The sequence below is a fragment of the Orycteropus afer genome, unplaced genomic scaffold (assembly GCF_000298275.1).
Source record: "Orycteropus afer afer isolate SDZICR_OR568_19922 unplaced genomic scaffold, OryAfe1.0 scaffold00099, whole genome shotgun sequence".
Classification (NCBI taxonomy): Eukaryota; Metazoa; Chordata; class Mammalia; order Tubulidentata; family Orycteropodidae; genus Orycteropus; species Orycteropus afer.
The window spans coordinates 8,210,134-8,227,390 of NW_006921686.1; the positions used below are offsets into that span (position 1 = coordinate 8,210,134).

Here is a 17,257-nt window from a genome sequence, read left to right on the forward strand (position 1 = left end):
CGCCCACGCCTGCCCACTTCCCACTTCCCACGTTCTTCTTGGGCCTTTGCAGCGCGATTTAGCCAGGGTGCGTGCCCCAAAGCTCCTTCCTGGGACACGGCTGCTCGTGGGGTTGGCTCACCGGTGGCCACCTCGCGGGTCATGGCGGAGGTGAGCCGCAGCACGGGCCGCAGCATGGTCTTGCCATCGGGCGTGGGCGTCAGCGTGCGGCTGTGCGACTTGAGCATTAGCCGCTCGTCCTGGCGCTGAAGCAGCAGCAGCAGGTCGTCCAGCAGAAGCACGTGGACCTCTGTGAGTGGGACGCAGGTCCTCAGCCCTTGCCCGAGGCCCTGTCCACCAGCCTGCGGCCCCGAACCTCCTCCTGCCCCCTCTCCCGCACCCCAACGCTCACCCACAGCCTTGTCTTTGGTCACCCGCCACGTCAGCGGGCCCTCGTGGACCAGCTTTTTCTTGGTGATGTCCAGGTTCTGTGGACCGGAAGGGGCAATGGTGGGCCCTTGCCAGGCAAGGCAGGGAGGAGAGTAGGGGGTGGAGCCAGGATTGTGGTCAGAGGTTGTAGTCAGGAATGGGTACCTCGCAGGGGTGAGGGTTCATTCTGGCAGCCTGATACATTACATTACATTCTGGCAGCCTGATACATTATCAGACTGGCTGACAGCCCCCGGCCTGAATCGGAGAACTCCTAGAGAAGCAAGGAGGGCCAAGGGCAGGACAGGTGATCTGGGCCTACCTTGAACTCGCTCAGCATGGGGTCACTGCTCTGCCGAAGATGGGACAAGTCCAGACGCCGCTGATAATCCTTGAGCCTCTAGGGCAGGTACAGGAGTGTTAGGGGGCCAAGCTGATCCCAGTGAGCCTGAGAGGGAGCTCTCAAGCCCAACCCCTGGACTCAGTGCCCGAGTTAACAAGCTGAGTGTGAAGCCCACATTCCAGACACTCAGTGACCAGATGAGGACAAGCCAAGGCTGGGCTCAACATCTGCCCATGTGGTGACCCTAAGTTTCGGTGTGGGACCCGGGGCCAGGGCCAGGCCCAGCCTCACCAGCAGGTCCTCCATGTCACGCACGGCCTGGTTGACGTGGTGCAGAATTTCCCGGCAGCACTCGGCCGCCCGCTCCACTTTCATCCGTTCTGCAGGCTCTTCTGTGGGCAAGGGAGAGAGCAGCCCAGTGAGTCCCAGCCCCAGAGGCTCCTGGGTATCCAGACAGGTTAAAGGGAGTGGAGCCGAGGCCCAGCAGGGCCAGGCAGGACCCACCCACCCCCTTGCTGGGGCTGCTGGCACCTGAATTCTGTCCGATGCTCTGGAGGAGCAGAGGGTACTTGGTCAGGCGCTGCATCTCTGTGGGGATCATGTCTTTCAGCTGCAAGCGGCGGCACCGTGGGTGGCTCTCAGCCTCCTGAGGGGACAGCAGCAGTGGGGTGGCCAATGCTTTAGGGGAACCTAGACACCAGTCCTCTCCCAAGAGTCTGGGTCCCCAACCGCCTCCTCCCTCGAACCCAGGAGTCTGGCCCCCAACTTCCCTTCCCAGGAATCCAGGTCCCCAGTCTCCTCCCACCTTAGACCCAAGCCCGCAGTGCCACCCCACCACCCTCACCTGCACAAAGGCGCAGAATCGGGGCTCCTTGCGCTGTTTGTTTTTGAGCTGCTCTAAAGCAAAAGACTGGCGGCTGCAGAAGCGGGAGGAGATTTTCTGGAACCAGGAGCCCTCAGCGCCATCAAACTACAGTGAGATTCAGGCCAGGGAGGGTGTCTCAGGTGAGACTGGGACAGAAGCCTTAAGTAGGACAGGGCTGGAGCCCAGATCCCTGGGCCTTGAGATGGGAGGGGTCAGAGACTTGCCTGCTGTGTCCTGAGGGAGGAGGAGCTGGGGCGGAACTGAGGGGGCTGAGGGGGGGACCCTTACCCGGGCCAGCAGCACGTCTCCAACCTCCTCAATGAGGTAGCCGCTGTCCTGTCTCCGCTTCATCAGGCTGTCGAGGAATAGGGCTGTGGGGAACGGGGAGGGCAGGGGTTCCGCCTCAGGACTCAGGACTCGGATGTTGGCAGAACCCAGTCAGGAGCTAGAGGGGGTTGGGCTGCAGGTGTGCCTGTCCCCCTGCCCATCTGCCTGCTGCCCCTGGAATGTGAGCTCTGGGGGCCCGTGGCAGGGTTGTTCGCTGCAGCGCCCCCAGGTTGCCAGAGGATGCCAAGACGGGGGGGGGGGGGGGGCGGGGGCGGTGCACTCACAGTGCACCTCGATGAGCTCGTCCAGGCTGGGGAAGATGTTCTGCAGCTCCTCGATGGAGAAGAAGAAGCCATCTGCTATGGGCTGGTAGAAGAGGTCGTGCAGCACCCGGAGCATACGCACGTGCGCGGCCTCCGTCACCAGCAGCTCTGCGGGCCACCAGGCAGGGAGCACCATTGGGGGGCGCAAATTATGGGGGCAGTCTCACAAGCGGGCTGGGGGAACGAGGAGGGGAGGGAGCCAGAGCTGGTGGTGAACTCTTCCTCAAAGCTGGTAGGATAAAACCTCTCTGGGCAGTCATTTGTCTCCTACGTAACCCATTACTGCCAAGTCGATTCCGACTCGTAGCTACCTCATAGGGAGAATAGAACTAACTGCCCCATAGGGTTTCCAAGGCTGTAGTCTTTATGAAAGCAGACTGCTACATCTTTCTACCAAGGAGTAGCTGGTGGGTTCGAACTGCCAACCTTTTGGGTAGCAGATGAGTGCTCAACCACTGCACCACAAAGACTCCCTGTCCCTCACACACCAAAACCCAGACTCACTGCCAATGAGTCAGATTCCGACTCGTAGCAACCCCCACTGGGTTCCTGAGACTGTACAATCTTTATGGAAGTATATTGCCCCATCTTCCTTCCGCGGAGTGGCTGGTGGGTTTGAACTGAATACCTTATCTACTATGCCACCAGGGCTCCTTTGTCCCCCACATAGTCGGTCAGAATCTCTTGACCATAGTCTCTCCCTTTGTCATGACAGCCAATAAGGTGACTCACAGCTCTAGTTTGCCCAGCACTTAGGACACAGGACTCCCAGTGCTGTAACTGGGAGTGTCCCGGGCCAACCAGGGCTAGTGGGCATCCTACTGCCTGGAACCCTGCAGCTGGACTTGGCATCTAACCCTATAGGGATTTTCTGAGCTTTGGCTTCGGGTACAAAGGTTTTTTCTATCCATGGGTTGATAACCTCAGGCCCAGGGACCAGCCCTCAGAGGGTGGATGTGTGAGTTCAAAGGTCCCGAGAAGGCCCCCGAGACAAAATACAGCATTTTGTGTCTTGCATGTTTCCCAGGAGAGAAACCGTGACGCTGTCCGGTGTGGAAGCCACTAGCCACGTGGGGCTCTTTAGATTTAATTAAAATGGCATGAGATGAAAAATGCAGCTCTCCACTGAACCCCACTGTTTCAAGTGCTCAACACAATATGTGGCCAATGGCTACTGCGTTGGGTAGCACAGGCTGCACATTTCCATCACTGTAGCAAGTTCTTACAAGAGCTCTGGTGGCGTAGCAGGTTAAGACATTCATCTGCTAACCAGAAGGCTGGAGGTTCAAACCCACCGGCTGCTCCTGGGGAAGAAGATGAGCCAATCTACTTCTGTAAAGATTTACAGCCTTGAAAATCCAACTGGGGTCACCATGAGTCGGAATCAACTTGATGGCAGTAGGTTCAGTTTGGTTTGGGTAGCAAGGTCTGTTGGACAGTACTGTTCATGTTCTTATCACATCCTCACAAGTACTCACCTCCTGCCCTAAAGACTGAAAAAAGGACCCTTCTATGAATTCATCTGTAAAGAAGCTTCCGAGAACATTCTTGATGTTTGCCACTGTTCCCCCAACAATGACGAATCACGGAAAACAGTCAAGATGAAAATGACACCCCTGCTGTACACAGAAGCGTGCACAGCCCGTGTTTCCACATGCTTCCTAAAACTTTTTCCTGTGGGAATCTTTTTTTCCCCTAAATGAGTAAGATCCCATTAATAACCAAGTTGGTTCTGACTCATCACAACCCCACTGCTCCCATTAAAATGCTTCTGCTCTGTGCCTGGCCCTTCATGCTCTTTTATCTTCAGGACAACCTTTGGAGGTAACAACTACTATCGCCCACGCTTTACAAGTAAGGAAACAAAGGTTCCCACCACAAATACAATTTTAAATACGATTTTTGGCTCGTAACACTCAGCACTGTCCCACACTACTAAAAACTCTTTGGAAAGGTGACTTCAATGGCCACGTAACGCTTGGGTTACAATCAAGGGTCTGTAACAAACCACCCCGGTTGGAGACAAGCTGTCTGCCAGTTTCCCCTGAGCTAATCAGCACAGAGACGAGATCTGTCCATGCTCTTCCTCGACCAGAGCCAGACGGGGTCCTGGGCCACAGGGGACGGCGGGGTCGGTGAGGGTGGGGTGCACTCACCACTGATGACCTCCTGTCGCTTCACCTGGCTCTTGGGCAGGCTGTGCAGGGTGTCTGGGGGGACTAGCTCCCGCCAGCCGGGGGGCTCCTCTGGTTCCAGCTCTAGACCTGACCGCCCTGGCTCCCCCTCATCTCCGGGCTCGGGGCTGTGGGACAGGGACCTTATTAGGACCCCAGTTTGGGGTATCCCAAAGTGCACCACTCCTTGGTGTCCAAGCCCTCTCTGTGGTCTCAGCATTTGCTGTCCCAGATCTGGTGGCCCACCCAGCAGACCAGTCCCAAATCTCCAAGACAGAAGCATCCCACCCTCTCCTTTCTTCTTCCGAGCTCCATGACGACGGTTGGCCCTCAGCAACCTTAGCATCCAATGCCCAGCTCTCTCTGACTCTGGCTCCAGCCACCCCACCCCCCACCCCCGTCCTCCCTGACTCCCTAGGCTGCAGCGATGGGTGGGGGAGGGAATGACGTACGTGGCTCGTCGGGCAGGGCCAAGCACAGCTGTGGCAGAGCCGGGGTCCATGTCCACGTCGCTCCGGGAGCGGCCCCCACCCCGGCCCTTAGCCCCGAGGCTGCCCCGGGAAGGCCGGCGGCGGTCACTCACCCGCAGGCTCTCTGAGCGCCCCAGACGCCCCGATAGCCTGGACCCCAAGGCCAAGGACAGAATCAGGCAGAGGCCAGGACAGAGACAAGGAGAGACCAAGACAGGGACAGAGACAGGGGAGAGACCAGGACAGGGACAGAGTCGGGAGGGACAGGGACAGAGTCAGGGGAGACCAGGACAAGGACAGGCAAAGTCCAGGACAGAGATCAAACATGCAACAGAAAAGAGAAGAGAGAATCAGAGTGGTGGGAGGATTTGGGGGTGCTGGGGGGTCAGGAGGTATACTGAAATTTGGCAGGGAGAGGGGAGGAGAATCCTGCACGGGCACTGACCCCCTCCCTTCCCTGAGGCAGGAGTAAGAGGGAGAGTGGGGAGTGGAGGGGAAGGAGGCATTCAATACTTAGCTCTTCCACTGAGAGGTGATGTCCACACCCACCTCACAGGGGAGGGAGGGGAGGGGTGGCCCATGGGGGAGGGGAGGGGCTGGGGGAAATGGGGGAGGGGCTAGCCCTCCCCCTGCCCAGGGCCCAGGCACCCACCTCTTCCACCTTCTGGGGAGAGAGGGGCACAGGGTCAGAGGTAGACCCAGATGGAACCCAGCCCACCTCCCCACACTCCCAAGGGTCCCCAAAGCGGCGGCACAAGGACAGGCAGGGGGCAGAACCTGCCCCTCAACTGTGAGGGGGACAGGGCCCCCAGGGCATGGAGCACAAAGAGGGAGGGGGTCAAAGGAAGGGGAGAGGGTGGGGGGCAGGGGCAAGGTGGGGAGAAGGAGAAGGAAGAAGGGCTGAAGAAGAGGAGGAGGAGGGAGGCGGGGAGGGGAGTGGCCAAGCGGAAGGAAGAGGGGACCCAGAGGGCCTGAAGGAGGAAGAAAAGGGGAAGCGAATGAGAGCAAGGAGGGAAAAAAGACAAGGAGGAAGGAGAGAAAAAAAGGAGGGAAAAGGAAAGAAAAAATGAGCGTGAAACAGAGAAAAAGGGAAGAGGAGTAAAATGGGAGCTTTGGTGGCGCAGTGCCTGAGGCACTTGACTGCTAACCAGAAGGCTGGCGGTTCAAACCCACCAGCCACTCCTCGGAAGGAAGGTTGGCAATCTGCTTCTGTAGTGATAACCGCCTCGGAAACCCAAGGAGGGGTCGCTATGAGTCAGATCCGATTCCACGGCAGTGAGTTGGTTGGTTAGGAGTGAAAAGGATGGGAAGAGAGGAAAGAAAGGAAAAGAGGAGGAAAAAGGGGGAAAAGAGGAACCGAGAGAGAAGCAGGAGAGGCGGAAAGAGGCATAAGCAGGCAGAGCGGAGATGCTCACGGCAGGCAGATGCGACGGCAGAGGCGCCCCAACACACACCCCCGCCCCCCAAGCCCGGCCCTGCCCCCCACACCCAGCCCTGGGCACCTCTCTGTGTCACCACCCTCCTCGGTGCTCTCTGGGGGTGCCAGGGGCTCCAGGCTTGCCGGGCCCTGTGGGGGTGGGTCCCCCAGGTCCAGCGTGGGGTCAGCACCTGTAGGGGCCGAAGTGGGGAGCCAAGCTGGCTGCAAAGTGCCGAGGGCCAGAGAGCACACTTGCAAGGCCTCGGTTCCCTCCACCGCAGAGGCTAAAGCTAACCAGAGCCTGGCACGGCTGCTCCACGCTTTAAGAGCAGACAGACAGATGCAGAGATCTCTGCGAACGTGGCTGTGGGCAGCTGGGGCGACGGGCTCCAAAGCCAGCCCAGAAAACTCTCACCTGGTTCTCGGTCTGGGCTGTCTCCGGGCAGAGGGTGCAGAGAGACTCCGAGGGTGTCCTGCCCAGGGGCCCCAACGTTCCGGTCCCGAGAGGGCACCACCAGGCCTCCCTTCCGTTCTGTAGAGCTCGGCTTCTCGGCTGGTGGACGCCAAAGGAGAAAGAGGGTAATTCAAGACCAGAGACCCTCAGCCTCAAGCCCTAGGCTCCAGGCCCCATCCCCCACCTCCCTCAGACCCAGGAGCCCAGGCCCCCCCCAGCATGGACACTCTGGCTTCAGCATAACTACCTTCAGCCTCAACTTTGAGGTGTCGAAAATCCGGTACTGAAACGACAGGGTAGGACAGTGAGGTAGGTGGGGCTGACGTGGGGTGCCCAGGCGGGCAGGGGCCGTGGCATCTCACCCTGGGGCTCTCCCCGGTTCCAGCGGGCGGCATCGAGGATGCTGCTCAGCCCTTTCTTGGTCTTGGGCGGTTCGTCCGATCGCCGATTGCCCATTATCATCTGTGGGACAGTGGGGGAAGACAGGAGGGGGTCGAGGATTTTTGAGACTCCCAAGAAGCCAAATTAGACCTCAGCTGTCCGGAGTCACGAGGGTGCTCATGGAGAGGTCCCTGGAGAAAGGCCAGGTTTAGGCACTCAGGGACGTACCTTTTTCCGGAAGAAGTTCCTCCCCGACTTCTTGTCCCCGCTCTTGGTCCGCACCCCAAGGTGGCGCATGTACAGGGTGATGGCGCTGACCACAGCGGCACTGTAAGGAGGGGATGGTGAGGGCCCACCCACAGGCATTCTACAGACACACATACACTAGTGCCCCCTAGAGGCAGAGGTCGCGGCCTCACCCTCTCAGTTCACTTCCCACAACCACTTCCTGTTGTGTCTCGGCAGGAAGAGGGCAGAGTTGAAAAGCGCAAGGGCCAGGGATGCTGTGTAAACGCCCCAGCTCCTGGAGTCCAGATCTCCAGCCCACCCCGCCTCAGACCCTGAAATGAAGCGCCTCTCCCCGCCATCCTCTTGGCCTCTGTCACCTCTTTTCTTCATCATTAGAGATGGTAGGCCTGTAAGGAGAAGAAAGATGTCTGTGAAGAATTTGCTACGCCTGGGGTCCCAGCCCACCCACCCCAAGTGTCCCTGCGGCTGTTCCCTTAGAGGTGAGGGGTGGCAGAGTATGAAAGGACCTAGAGCAGGAAGAGGGACAAAAGGCAGAGCGAAAAACCCCAGAAGATCTAGAAGATCAGAAGGGAGAAGGTTTCCTCATCTAGTGGAGACGGGAGTTAAAAGGATAGGGCTCAACTGCCAAGTGGGAACACAAGGGCCACAGATAAAACCCTAGACACTGGGAGGGAACCCCAAGGCCGAAGAGGAAAACTTAAAGCCAGCATAAACTCAAATGCCATCAAATGCCAAGGCTCAGGGCCCAAAAGCCAGGGGAAGAGCCCGGATGCTCAAAATGAACCTGAGGCTGGAGGAGTCTGAGCGGGGAATGGAGCATGCTGGCGGCAGCAGAGGGCGCCCCACGGCTGAGGAAGGGGTGAAGCTCTGGTGCCAGGCCCAGGCCCACTCACTGCATCTCCTCGAGGTGGGCCAGTAGCCGCTCGGCCACATGCCGCTCCCGGGCCTCGTAGCTGGCTCGGTCCCGTCCAACCCAAACCTCCAGCTGGGCCAGCTCCTGCTCCCAGGGCGTCATGCCCATGAGTCGCTTGGAGCGGAAGTCCTCCAGCTGACGGCTGATGGCCGCCTGCTGGCTCTGTACCACCTCCTGCACGAACCGTCGCTGGACATCCTCGGAGATGAGGTCGGGCCGCGTGCGGTCTGCAGAGACACAGGGACTGGGGTCAGCTCCCTGGGTGCTGGCTCCTCCCTTATCACTTGGACTACAGTTCCACCCACCCTTGGGTTCTCGGGCTGCCACCACCAGGAAGGAATGAATGAATGTCTAGCGTCAAGAAGGATCATGGGGGTGGTGGTCTCCCTCCCTGGGCCTCCCTGCTAGAAACCTCTCCCCCAGCCCTCCTCTCCTTACCAAGTTCAAAGGCGACGCTGGGAGGCACTGGTACTCGAAGAACCTGCTCAGGAGAGGGATTGGAGAGAAGGGGATGGGGCTGGCAAGGCCTGGGACTGGGCCTGGGAGCTACAACCCAGGAAGTGGTGTGGGAATGACAGGAGGGGAGGGCAGCGTGGCCTGTGGTGGGAATAATGAGGGCAGCAGTGTGGCAGAGGGCATGGGGAAGGCCCAGACTGGCAGAGGGGATCCCACGGCCAGGCCCTTCAGCAAGGCAAGGGAGGAAGGTGTACAGAGGCTCTCCAGGGCCAAGGGGAGGGCGGGGGCCGTGCAAGGACGCCTCACCGATGTCTTCTCCAAGAAGCTGTGGTAGAAGTCAAGGAAGGCCTTCCTGCCCTCCTTGGGACCCAGGCTGCTCAGCATGTCTGCGTGCAGGCAGCAGAGCTGGGGGGAAAGGCCAGGGTGGGCTAGAATCCCTCCCTCCCACCCAGACCACCAGCCCCTTTGGAAAGCCTGGGGCTCTTCTCAGGCCCTGACCGAGGGGCTCAAAAGCCACCTCCTCTGGGAAGGGCTGCCTGCTCCTCCACCCAGGGAGGCTCTTGCCTCCCTCAGGGCTTCCCTGGGGCCACCCTGAGCATCTGCTCAATCCCATTCTATGATTCCTCGTGGTTCTGTCTCCTCACTGCTGCTGCTACCACCACGGCCACCGCCACTGCCACCACCAGCCATACTAAGAGGGCGTAGTGGACACCAGGCACCGTCCTAAACTGTGTACAGCTTTAACCTGTTCAATTACAGGAACAACCATTATCCCCACCTCACAGAGGAGGAAACCAAGGCTCAGAGAAGTCCAGAAGCATGCTCAAGGTGACACAGCTAGGAAGCGGCAATGTTGAGATTAGAATCCAGCAGCCTGTCCCCACTCCACTGCCTAGAACTACTGTGAGCGACTGGAGGGCGTGTGGTGTGTGTGTTGGGTGAGTAGGTTCTGATTCGACTGCACTGTACACACGCCATGTGCATGGTGGGGGCTTTGTAAATAAACAGCTGGACGAGTGGGGCTGGCAAATTGACCCACTGAGAGTTTCCTGCCCATGTGGCAGTCCTGTCCTGGCTCCTGGAGGGCTCTTGTCTGCTAAGAGCTCAGTCTCAGTGGGGGTGGGACTCAGTCTCTCCAACTGAAACCCGTTCAAGGTGCCCACATCCAAACCCCCTGCCCCTCCCCCACATACACAAAACTCCCTGAGAGGCCAGTAAGCAGCAACCCAGGGCCACAACTCTCTTCAGATGAGACGAGGGAGGGCTTAAGGGCAAAATCTCAAACTTCCACAGGCCAACCTGGGTCACCTCAGGCTGAGCCTGGGCCACCTCTGGCCTCAGTTTCCACATCTGTTAAAGAACACGGCAGTCAGCACTACCCCTAGGCTGAGTTCCCGAGTCGGGAGCCCTCAAGTTCTGGAAACCTGAGGCCAGCCTCCATGCAGCAGAGAATTCCAATGGGGAAAGACACTGGCAATGTCCCAGTTTCCGGAGGCTGTAGGGTCTCCTGCCGTCCCTTCTGCATCTCCCGGGCATCCCTCTCCAGAACTTGCATCTATCTCCTTGTTTCTGAAGGGCATTGTGCCCTGGGCTAGCCTTGACCCATGCTGGGCCACACTGGGTCTTCTCTGGACGGGAACCTTGCCTACAGGCCCTCTGCCCGCCAGCTTTGTGGCTTCTGAATCACTCTTCCTTCCTGCCCAAACCACCTGCTGGGTTTTCAGGACTCTGCGCGAGCTTCCGGATGGCATGGGTCCGCACCCACATCTCCCAGGAACCTTCTGCCTGCTCCACGAGGGTCTTGGAGCGCTAATTACGTTCTCTTTGCCAGGTGGGCTGCCTGCAGTGGCTTTCTTAGTTCTGGGTCTGAGTCGGCTGTGCTGCCTGGACCAGGATGGCTAACAGTGTTCTCCCAGGAACCAACCCTGCCAAGAAGGCCACTGTGTCCCCCTCCAGTCTGTGAGGAAGGGCACTGTCACAGATTGGTGGTATGGCGTGGGGGTGGCGGGCAGGGATGGCTGGCTCCTGTCCTATCTGTTGGATTCCCCGCTGTTGTCATGACCCTACCGTGGGCTCTCCCCTGCCTGCACTTGCTGCCTGCCGAGACCTACATGGGTGCCGGGTCATCCCTGGATTACATGGCAAACTTTCTGGGTCTTATCCATGATATTATTTCTAGATCCCAAGCTAGGCTTTTTGGATCAGGAGCCTGTTTTCCCAGACCTGGGAGCTCTGGTGGGATTGTGCCTAAGGCACTTGACTGCTCACCAGAAGGCTGGCAGTTCAAACCTACCAGCCACTCCTCGGAAGGAAGGTTGGGCAATCTACTTCCGTAGTGATACTGCCTCGGAAACCCAAGGAGGGGTCGCTATGAGTCGGCTCCAACTCGACAGCAGTGAGTTTGGTTTTTTGGTTGGCTCGTTGCCAGTTTGGCCCCACCCCTGCCCATGCCCTCCCCTCACCAAGGGTCCCGGCTCGAACTGCAGGGCCACATGCTGCAGGAGGGCCATGAGGTGGGCCGGGCGCCGCTTCACCTGCTCCAGGCTCTGGAACTGGCTGTTTTGCTCCTCTGTATTCTGGGAGATGGGGGGCTGGAGTGAGTGGAATGAGGACAAGAGGAGAGGCCTTGGGCTTGACTCTGCCCCACGCTCAGTACTTCCCACAGGTTCTTCTAAGCTGGGAAGGTCCTGGGGCAGAGGGTGTGATGGTGGGCAGCAAAGGCAGGTGCTGGGGGAGTGGATGAGGTGTGACGTCATAGTGGTGGGCGATGAAGACAGAAATGGGGGCACAGAGGTGGGGGTGAGGGAGATGACGGAGGAGGTACCAGAAGAGGAGAGAAGGAAAGAAGGGCAGTGGGAGGAGGCCGAGGGGGCAGCAGAGAGCATCTGGGGTGGAGAGGCGGACCTCAACCTCAAGGTGGGCGGGGCCACTAGGGGCTGGGGCCTGGGGAGCCTGGGGCGGACCGTTTCCCCACCCTGTTTCCCTCACCGTCTCCAGCTCATTCTCAAAATCCTCGTCCTCAGCCCCGATGATGCTGACAGGCACCAGGCCAGGCCGGGGGGGCCCTGGGGCCTATGGGAGAGGAGGGGTGGCCTCAGTTCCCAGTGCACCCCACGGCACGGCCCCAGCCCCATCACCCCCCAGCTGGCAGCTGGTGCCACTCACCGCGCCTCGGGCCATGTCTTCCGCCTCCATGGGCTCCTCTGCAGGGCTGGGGGAAGAGGAGTGGCTGTGGTTAGGGGCGGGAGGAGGAGGCAGGGCAGTTACTCACAGATTCCTGGCCCAGGTGTGAAGGTGAGTAAACAGCCCCCCCACCCGGCTCAGCAGCTCAATGGGACCTCTGTGTGGCCTCTGTGTGGCGACAAAGAGCCCTTCAGAGGCCAGCCGGGGGCGGGGAGTCTAAGGACCGGGAGCCTGGGGAGGGGGGGCAGCTGGGTCCACGAGTGGGCCGCGTTTGGGAGCCTGCAATTCTGGGTCCCTAAGGAGCAGGGGGCTGTTGAGTCCCTGGGTGTGAAGAGGAGGGGGCTGGAAGCTGGTTCCCGAGGCGCTGGGGCCTGGAAGGTTAGAGGGGAGGAAAGAAGGAGATGATTGGCATGTGGCATGTGGGGGCCTCTCCTCCAACTGAGATTGATCGGGGACAGGCTTGGGGCAGGATGTAGCCTCTGAACCCACCAGCCCCACTTCCTGTGACAGGAAATCACATTGGCAAACCCCCCAACCCCCAACTCCACACAAGAAAACAAAATTCTGAACCCTCCTCCCTCAGGGATCAGAAGTCTTCTGAACCAGACGTTCTGTCCCTCAGGGACCTCCTAACTTCCCAGCCTCTGGTCCCAGAAAACGAGAGCTGCCCTCAGGCAGCTCATCCCCAAGGTGGGTGTCTGCCCCCTCCACCCTGAGTCCATCTCCATCTCTCCCCTCCCCTGTCCCAGCAAGCTCTCTGGGGCTGTCGCTCCCTCCAAGCCGTCTCATGTCCCTGCCCTTCTCCTGGACAGACCTCTCATTTTCCCCACTGTCTCTACTCCCCCTTCCTTCTCGAAGCCACTCAGTCTCTTCCCGCCCAGTGGGCCGGCTCCGTCCCATTCCTTGCTCTCCCAGGTTCTGTGCCTCTGTCTTCCCACCTCTGGCTCCTGGGCCAGGCCACTGTCAGTCCCCACCCCTCCGGGGGCTGTTCAGGTGCTGTCTCTCATCTCTTTCCAGCTCTCTCTCCCCCCATCCCTTGTTGTCTCTCGGGTCTCCATCTCTCTCTCTGAGTCTTTCCACCACCCTCTCCATCCTTAATTAGGCTGACTCATGCCATGGGTGACCGGTCAGGACGGAAGGAACTGTAGAAAGAAGGGCAGGGAGGGATGGCAGGCAGTGCTCCCCAAAGCCCAAAGCTATTTATAACCCATGTTGCTTGAGACCCACCCTTCTCCCTCTGCCACAGGCCTCCTTCCTAGTTCTCAAAAAATGGAGTCCTTCTGATTCTGGTTGCCCACCTGGGTGACCCTATTTTACATGGGGTCACTATGGGTCAGAGGCAACTCAACCTAACAACATGACTCTGGTTATTATTATCAAACAACGATGCCGTCTCGAGTGTCCAAAAGCGATCCTATCGGGTCACCCAAGTGGGCATCATTTTTTTTCTTTTCAATGACAGCATTAGTTCAACATTCAAGATGAAGTCATTTAAGACTTGAGCATTATTAAGGTTTCACAGAAAGAAATTTATAAGCCGAGACAGAATAATAATAATAACAGTTATGATTTGTTACAAGAGCTAAGCTTACATGGCAGTTACCAGGTGCCAGGAATTGCTCAAAGCCCTTCTGACGTATGAACTCACTTGACCCTCATACCCACAAGCACTGCAGGCTCTGACTAGGCTCATTCCAAAGCCAAACCAAACCCACTGCCATAGAGTGGATTCCGACTCACAACAACCCATGGGGTTTCCAAGGCTGTAAATATTTACGGAAGTAGATTGCCTCACCTTCCTTCCATGAAGTAGCTGGTGGGTTTGAACCATTGACCTTCTGGTTAGCAGCCAAATGCCTTAACCACCAGAGCTCTTTATTAGGCATATTAGGGGTGGGAAAGCATTTGCCAGGCCAACAGCCACAACTTCCGGGCTGAACAGTGTGGCCTGGCCCCGGGACACGGAAGATCCTTGCTCAGCTCACTCAGGGCTGGGGAGGCTCAAAGACGCCAGAGGGGACAAGGAGCAGGTGCCCATTCTCTGGGAATATTTAACATGCACTTACAATGCGCCAGCTATAGCAATACGGCTTTATATGGGTACTACCTCATTTGATCCTCTCAATGGTCCCAAAAAAACTAGTATTGCCATTTCACAAAGGAGGAAACTGAGTCCCAGAGCCAGGATTCACACCCAGGACATCTGGCTCAAGAATTTATGCATTTAATCACCAGCTTACGTTGCTTCAGGACAAGGGGATGCCACCCTGCTCTTAGGGGACACAAATCTGAACCAAAGCTCTGAGACACATCAGGTCTCCTAATGACACTACATCTGGGAAAGTCGGGGGTGTGTGGCCGTGGTGGCCTGGAGAAAAGAGCAGGCTGGACCCTGCAGTTCCACAGAGGCCTGGAGCTCAGACAGGATTCTGGGGGGCCGGGCTGTTTAGGAGACGAGGGGACCCCCAAAGACCAGGAAATTATAGCCTGAAGCTATCAGGGGACAGATGGATCTATAGGCAACTGGCAGGACTGGTGGACTGCAGAGGGGGCGCTGTGCACCATGATTCTGGGGGGCGGGTGTCAGTGTGGGTTTAACTTCATGGGGTGTGGGTCCAACACCAAAATGGGCACAGAACAGGGCGATCACATGGACGTCTGAGTTCTCCGCAGGGCCCACGGTCTACAGTACGGTGAGCAAACGGCCCAGGCTCCCAAACTCACTGCCGTAAAGTCAATTCAACTCATAGTGACCCCTCTTTGGGTTTCCGAGGTGTTATCCCTACAGAAGTAGATTGCTTAATCTTCCTTCTGAGGAGTGGCTGGTGGGTTTGAACCCCAAGCCTTCTGGTTAGCAGTCAAATGCCTTAGGCACTACGCCACCAGAGCTCCCTCTGGGAGCCTTAGAGAACCTAAAATACAGAGGGCTGCCACTGAGTCTAAAGAAGACATGGAATGTACAAGCCCCAGATTCCATTTGACACTCAGTGGGTCTACATCAGGGACTCCCTGGGTGGTGCAGTTAAGAAAATGGTTGACTGAAAGGCTGGCAGTTCAAGGCCACGCAGAAGTGTGCAGAGAGACCTGCTGGGGTGCTTCTGGAACGAACGTCACAGCCTTGAAAACCCAATTCCACTCTGCAACACCTGGGGTGGCCATGAGTAGGAACTAGCTTGATGGCAGCTGACTCTGATTTTGAGTCTCCGTTACTGGTTCTCAACTAGAAGTGATTTCACCCCTCAGGGGACATCTGGCAATGCCTGGTGACATTTTTGGTTGTTTTCAGCAGGGGAACGCCTAATGGCATCTAGCAAGAATGCTGCTCAACATCTTAAAATGCACAAAAAAGGCCTGTCCATAAGAACTATCTGATCCAAACTGTTACCAGAGGGCAGGCTGAGAAACACTTGTCTACAAGCAATGGGCAGGGCCTGGAGCATAGCAGAGGGGGTGAGGTGGGGCCCAGCAGGTTTTAAAAAGGTCCATAGTGGTGAGAGTCTTAGAGGAAAATGGGCACAGATTTGGGACCACATAGGGGCTGGCTTCTTTGCAGGAGCCAGAGTCTCCAAGGACCTTGGGAGCCTTCAAGATCCTAAAATACAGGAGGACCAAGCTGAGTCTGTGAGGAGCCCTTAAGAACAGATAAGACCCCAGATTCTATTCGACTGACACTCAGTGGCTCTACAGATATTCAGGATTCAAACGGGGTCAGGACTCCATTGGGAAAGTAGCCAGTCTATGGGGCCTCTGAAGACTTATAAAGGCTGTACAATTCTATAGGTTCATGTGGTGGGGGGGCCAGAGACTCAAAGACTGTAAGGGGCCCCGAATTCTAAAGGATGCTATTAATCTAAAGAGCCTCCATGGGGGCCGAGCAGAAACCTGGAGGGTCCTTAAAACCTTGTAATCCATTAAATCTATATGGAACGTGGCGGGTCGACAGGAGCCCCTAAATCTTACAGTGGACGTGGCGGGTCTACACGAGCCCCAAATCCTACAGAGGACGTGGCGGTGTGCGCGGCCGGGCCATGCCGGGGCGGACGCTGGGAGTCAGGCTCTGACCCCACCCGGGGCCGCGTTTCTCACCTGCGCCAGGTCGTGAGACAAGTCGCCGCAGTCTCCAGAACCGAAGCCTCCGCGCGCCGGCTCCGAGCTTCCCCCACCCGGGCCGCCGAGCCGCTCTAGCCGCCCCAGAGACACGCTTCGCGCTCAGCTCCACTCCTCCCGCCAGCCGCTCTAGCCCGGCTCCAGCCAGGCTCCTGGCTCGCCGACTCCACTCCTCCCGCGGGCCGCTCAAGCTCTGCACTGCGCCACGCTGGCCAGATAGAGCCGCTCTGGCCTGCCATGGAGGGCTGGCGTTTCCGCATCTCGACTGCCCGCGTCAGAGTCCCGGCCTCCGCCCCCCACACACCCCGCCCAGAGATGAGGTTAGTTCCAGCCCTCAGAGCAGAGCCCAAAGCGAGATAATCTGAGTCGCCTGGGCCCTTGGTCCTCGGATCTCAGACTGGAACGCTTCTCCCTATCCTGTCTCTCTTTTTGGGGCGAGCTGAATTCTCAACGCTTGTATAGCCCCCAACACTTTCCTCTGGGGCTGGAAAGCAAAACTCTGGATTGGAGCCCAGCTTTGCCTCAGACTTGCAGTGTAACCTGGTAGCAGTAATGGTTCTTCCAGTCTCAGTCCTCCCATCTGTACAATGGGGGAGAGTCACTAGCTCTCCTCCACGCTCATCTCCTCGGACATGATTAATGAGCCCCAAACGTTATCAAACTCACTCTACTGGGAACTTCGGGCTCCATATAGTGTTGTTATTGTTTTTCTTTTTAGGCGGCCCTCAACCTTGCGGGGTTGCAGCAGGAGGCTTAGCGGAGAGCACCTGCGAGTTCAATACCAACACAGTCTCCGGATGCGCGCCCTGGAGCGAGTCGGTTCTGCTCCCTGGGCCTCACTTTCCCCACCCATACAACTGGGTGATCAGCTGGGAAGCAGTGAGCCTGGCCCCGAGCCCCTCATCCCCACCCACTGAAGCACTCGGCGAGGATTAGCTTCCCTCTCCTCGTCCCCTTTGACAGGTGGGAAAACTGAGGCCCAGGGAGGGGCAGCGGCCGGCGCAGTGCGGCCCAGAGGAGGCGCCTCCACCTCCGACCTCACTTCCCGCCGCGGCGGAGGGGAGGGCCGGGGCCGAGGACGGTGTACCTGGTGTCCGCGCGGGGAGGTGACCGGCGGGGCGCCCGAGGTCGGGCTCGGCGATCCCCGGCCCAGCGTCCCGGCTCCCGCTTCCTGGCTCCGGCGGGGC

The 17,257-nt window shown here is 58.2% G+C and overlaps 1 protein-coding gene across 1 annotated transcript in view; it reads right to left on the reverse strand.

Annotated features, from left to right (window-relative positions):
* The window catches only part of ARHGEF1 (Rho guanine nucleotide exchange factor 1), a 14,435-nt gene extending 2,460 nt beyond the window's left edge, over positions 1–11,975 (reverse strand). The window contains exons 1-23 of the mRNA XM_042781261.1: positions 11,946–11,975; positions 11,769–11,852; positions 11,243–11,356; positions 9,087–9,185; positions 8,763–8,808; positions 8,305–8,551; positions 7,768–7,797; positions 7,391–7,490; positions 7,144–7,243; positions 7,029–7,064; positions 6,743–6,880; positions 6,413–6,518; positions 5,563–5,574; positions 4,893–5,060; positions 4,423–4,568; positions 2,228–2,374; positions 1,905–1,987; positions 1,596–1,721; positions 1,283–1,397; positions 1,043–1,143; positions 731–808; positions 392–467; positions 122–289 (exon numbers count right to left, since the gene is read on the reverse strand). Of these exons, the coding sequence (XP_042637195.1) occupies positions 122–289; positions 392–467; positions 731–808; positions 1,043–1,143; positions 1,283–1,397; positions 1,596–1,721; positions 1,905–1,987; positions 2,228–2,374; positions 4,423–4,568; positions 4,893–5,060; positions 5,563–5,574; positions 6,413–6,518; positions 6,743–6,880; positions 7,029–7,064; positions 7,144–7,243; positions 7,391–7,490; positions 7,768–7,797; positions 8,305–8,551; positions 8,763–8,808; positions 9,087–9,185; positions 11,243–11,356; positions 11,769–11,852; positions 11,946–11,975 (2,350 nt within the window). The remainder of the gene's footprint in view (positions 1–121; positions 290–391; positions 468–730; positions 809–1,042; positions 1,144–1,282; positions 1,398–1,595; positions 1,722–1,904; positions 1,988–2,227; positions 2,375–4,422; positions 4,569–4,892; positions 5,061–5,562; positions 5,575–6,412; positions 6,519–6,742; positions 6,881–7,028; positions 7,065–7,143; positions 7,244–7,390; positions 7,491–7,767; positions 7,798–8,304; positions 8,552–8,762; positions 8,809–9,086; positions 9,186–11,242; positions 11,357–11,768; positions 11,853–11,945) is intronic.
* Between the last annotated feature and the right edge of the window lie 5,282 nt (positions 11,976–17,257).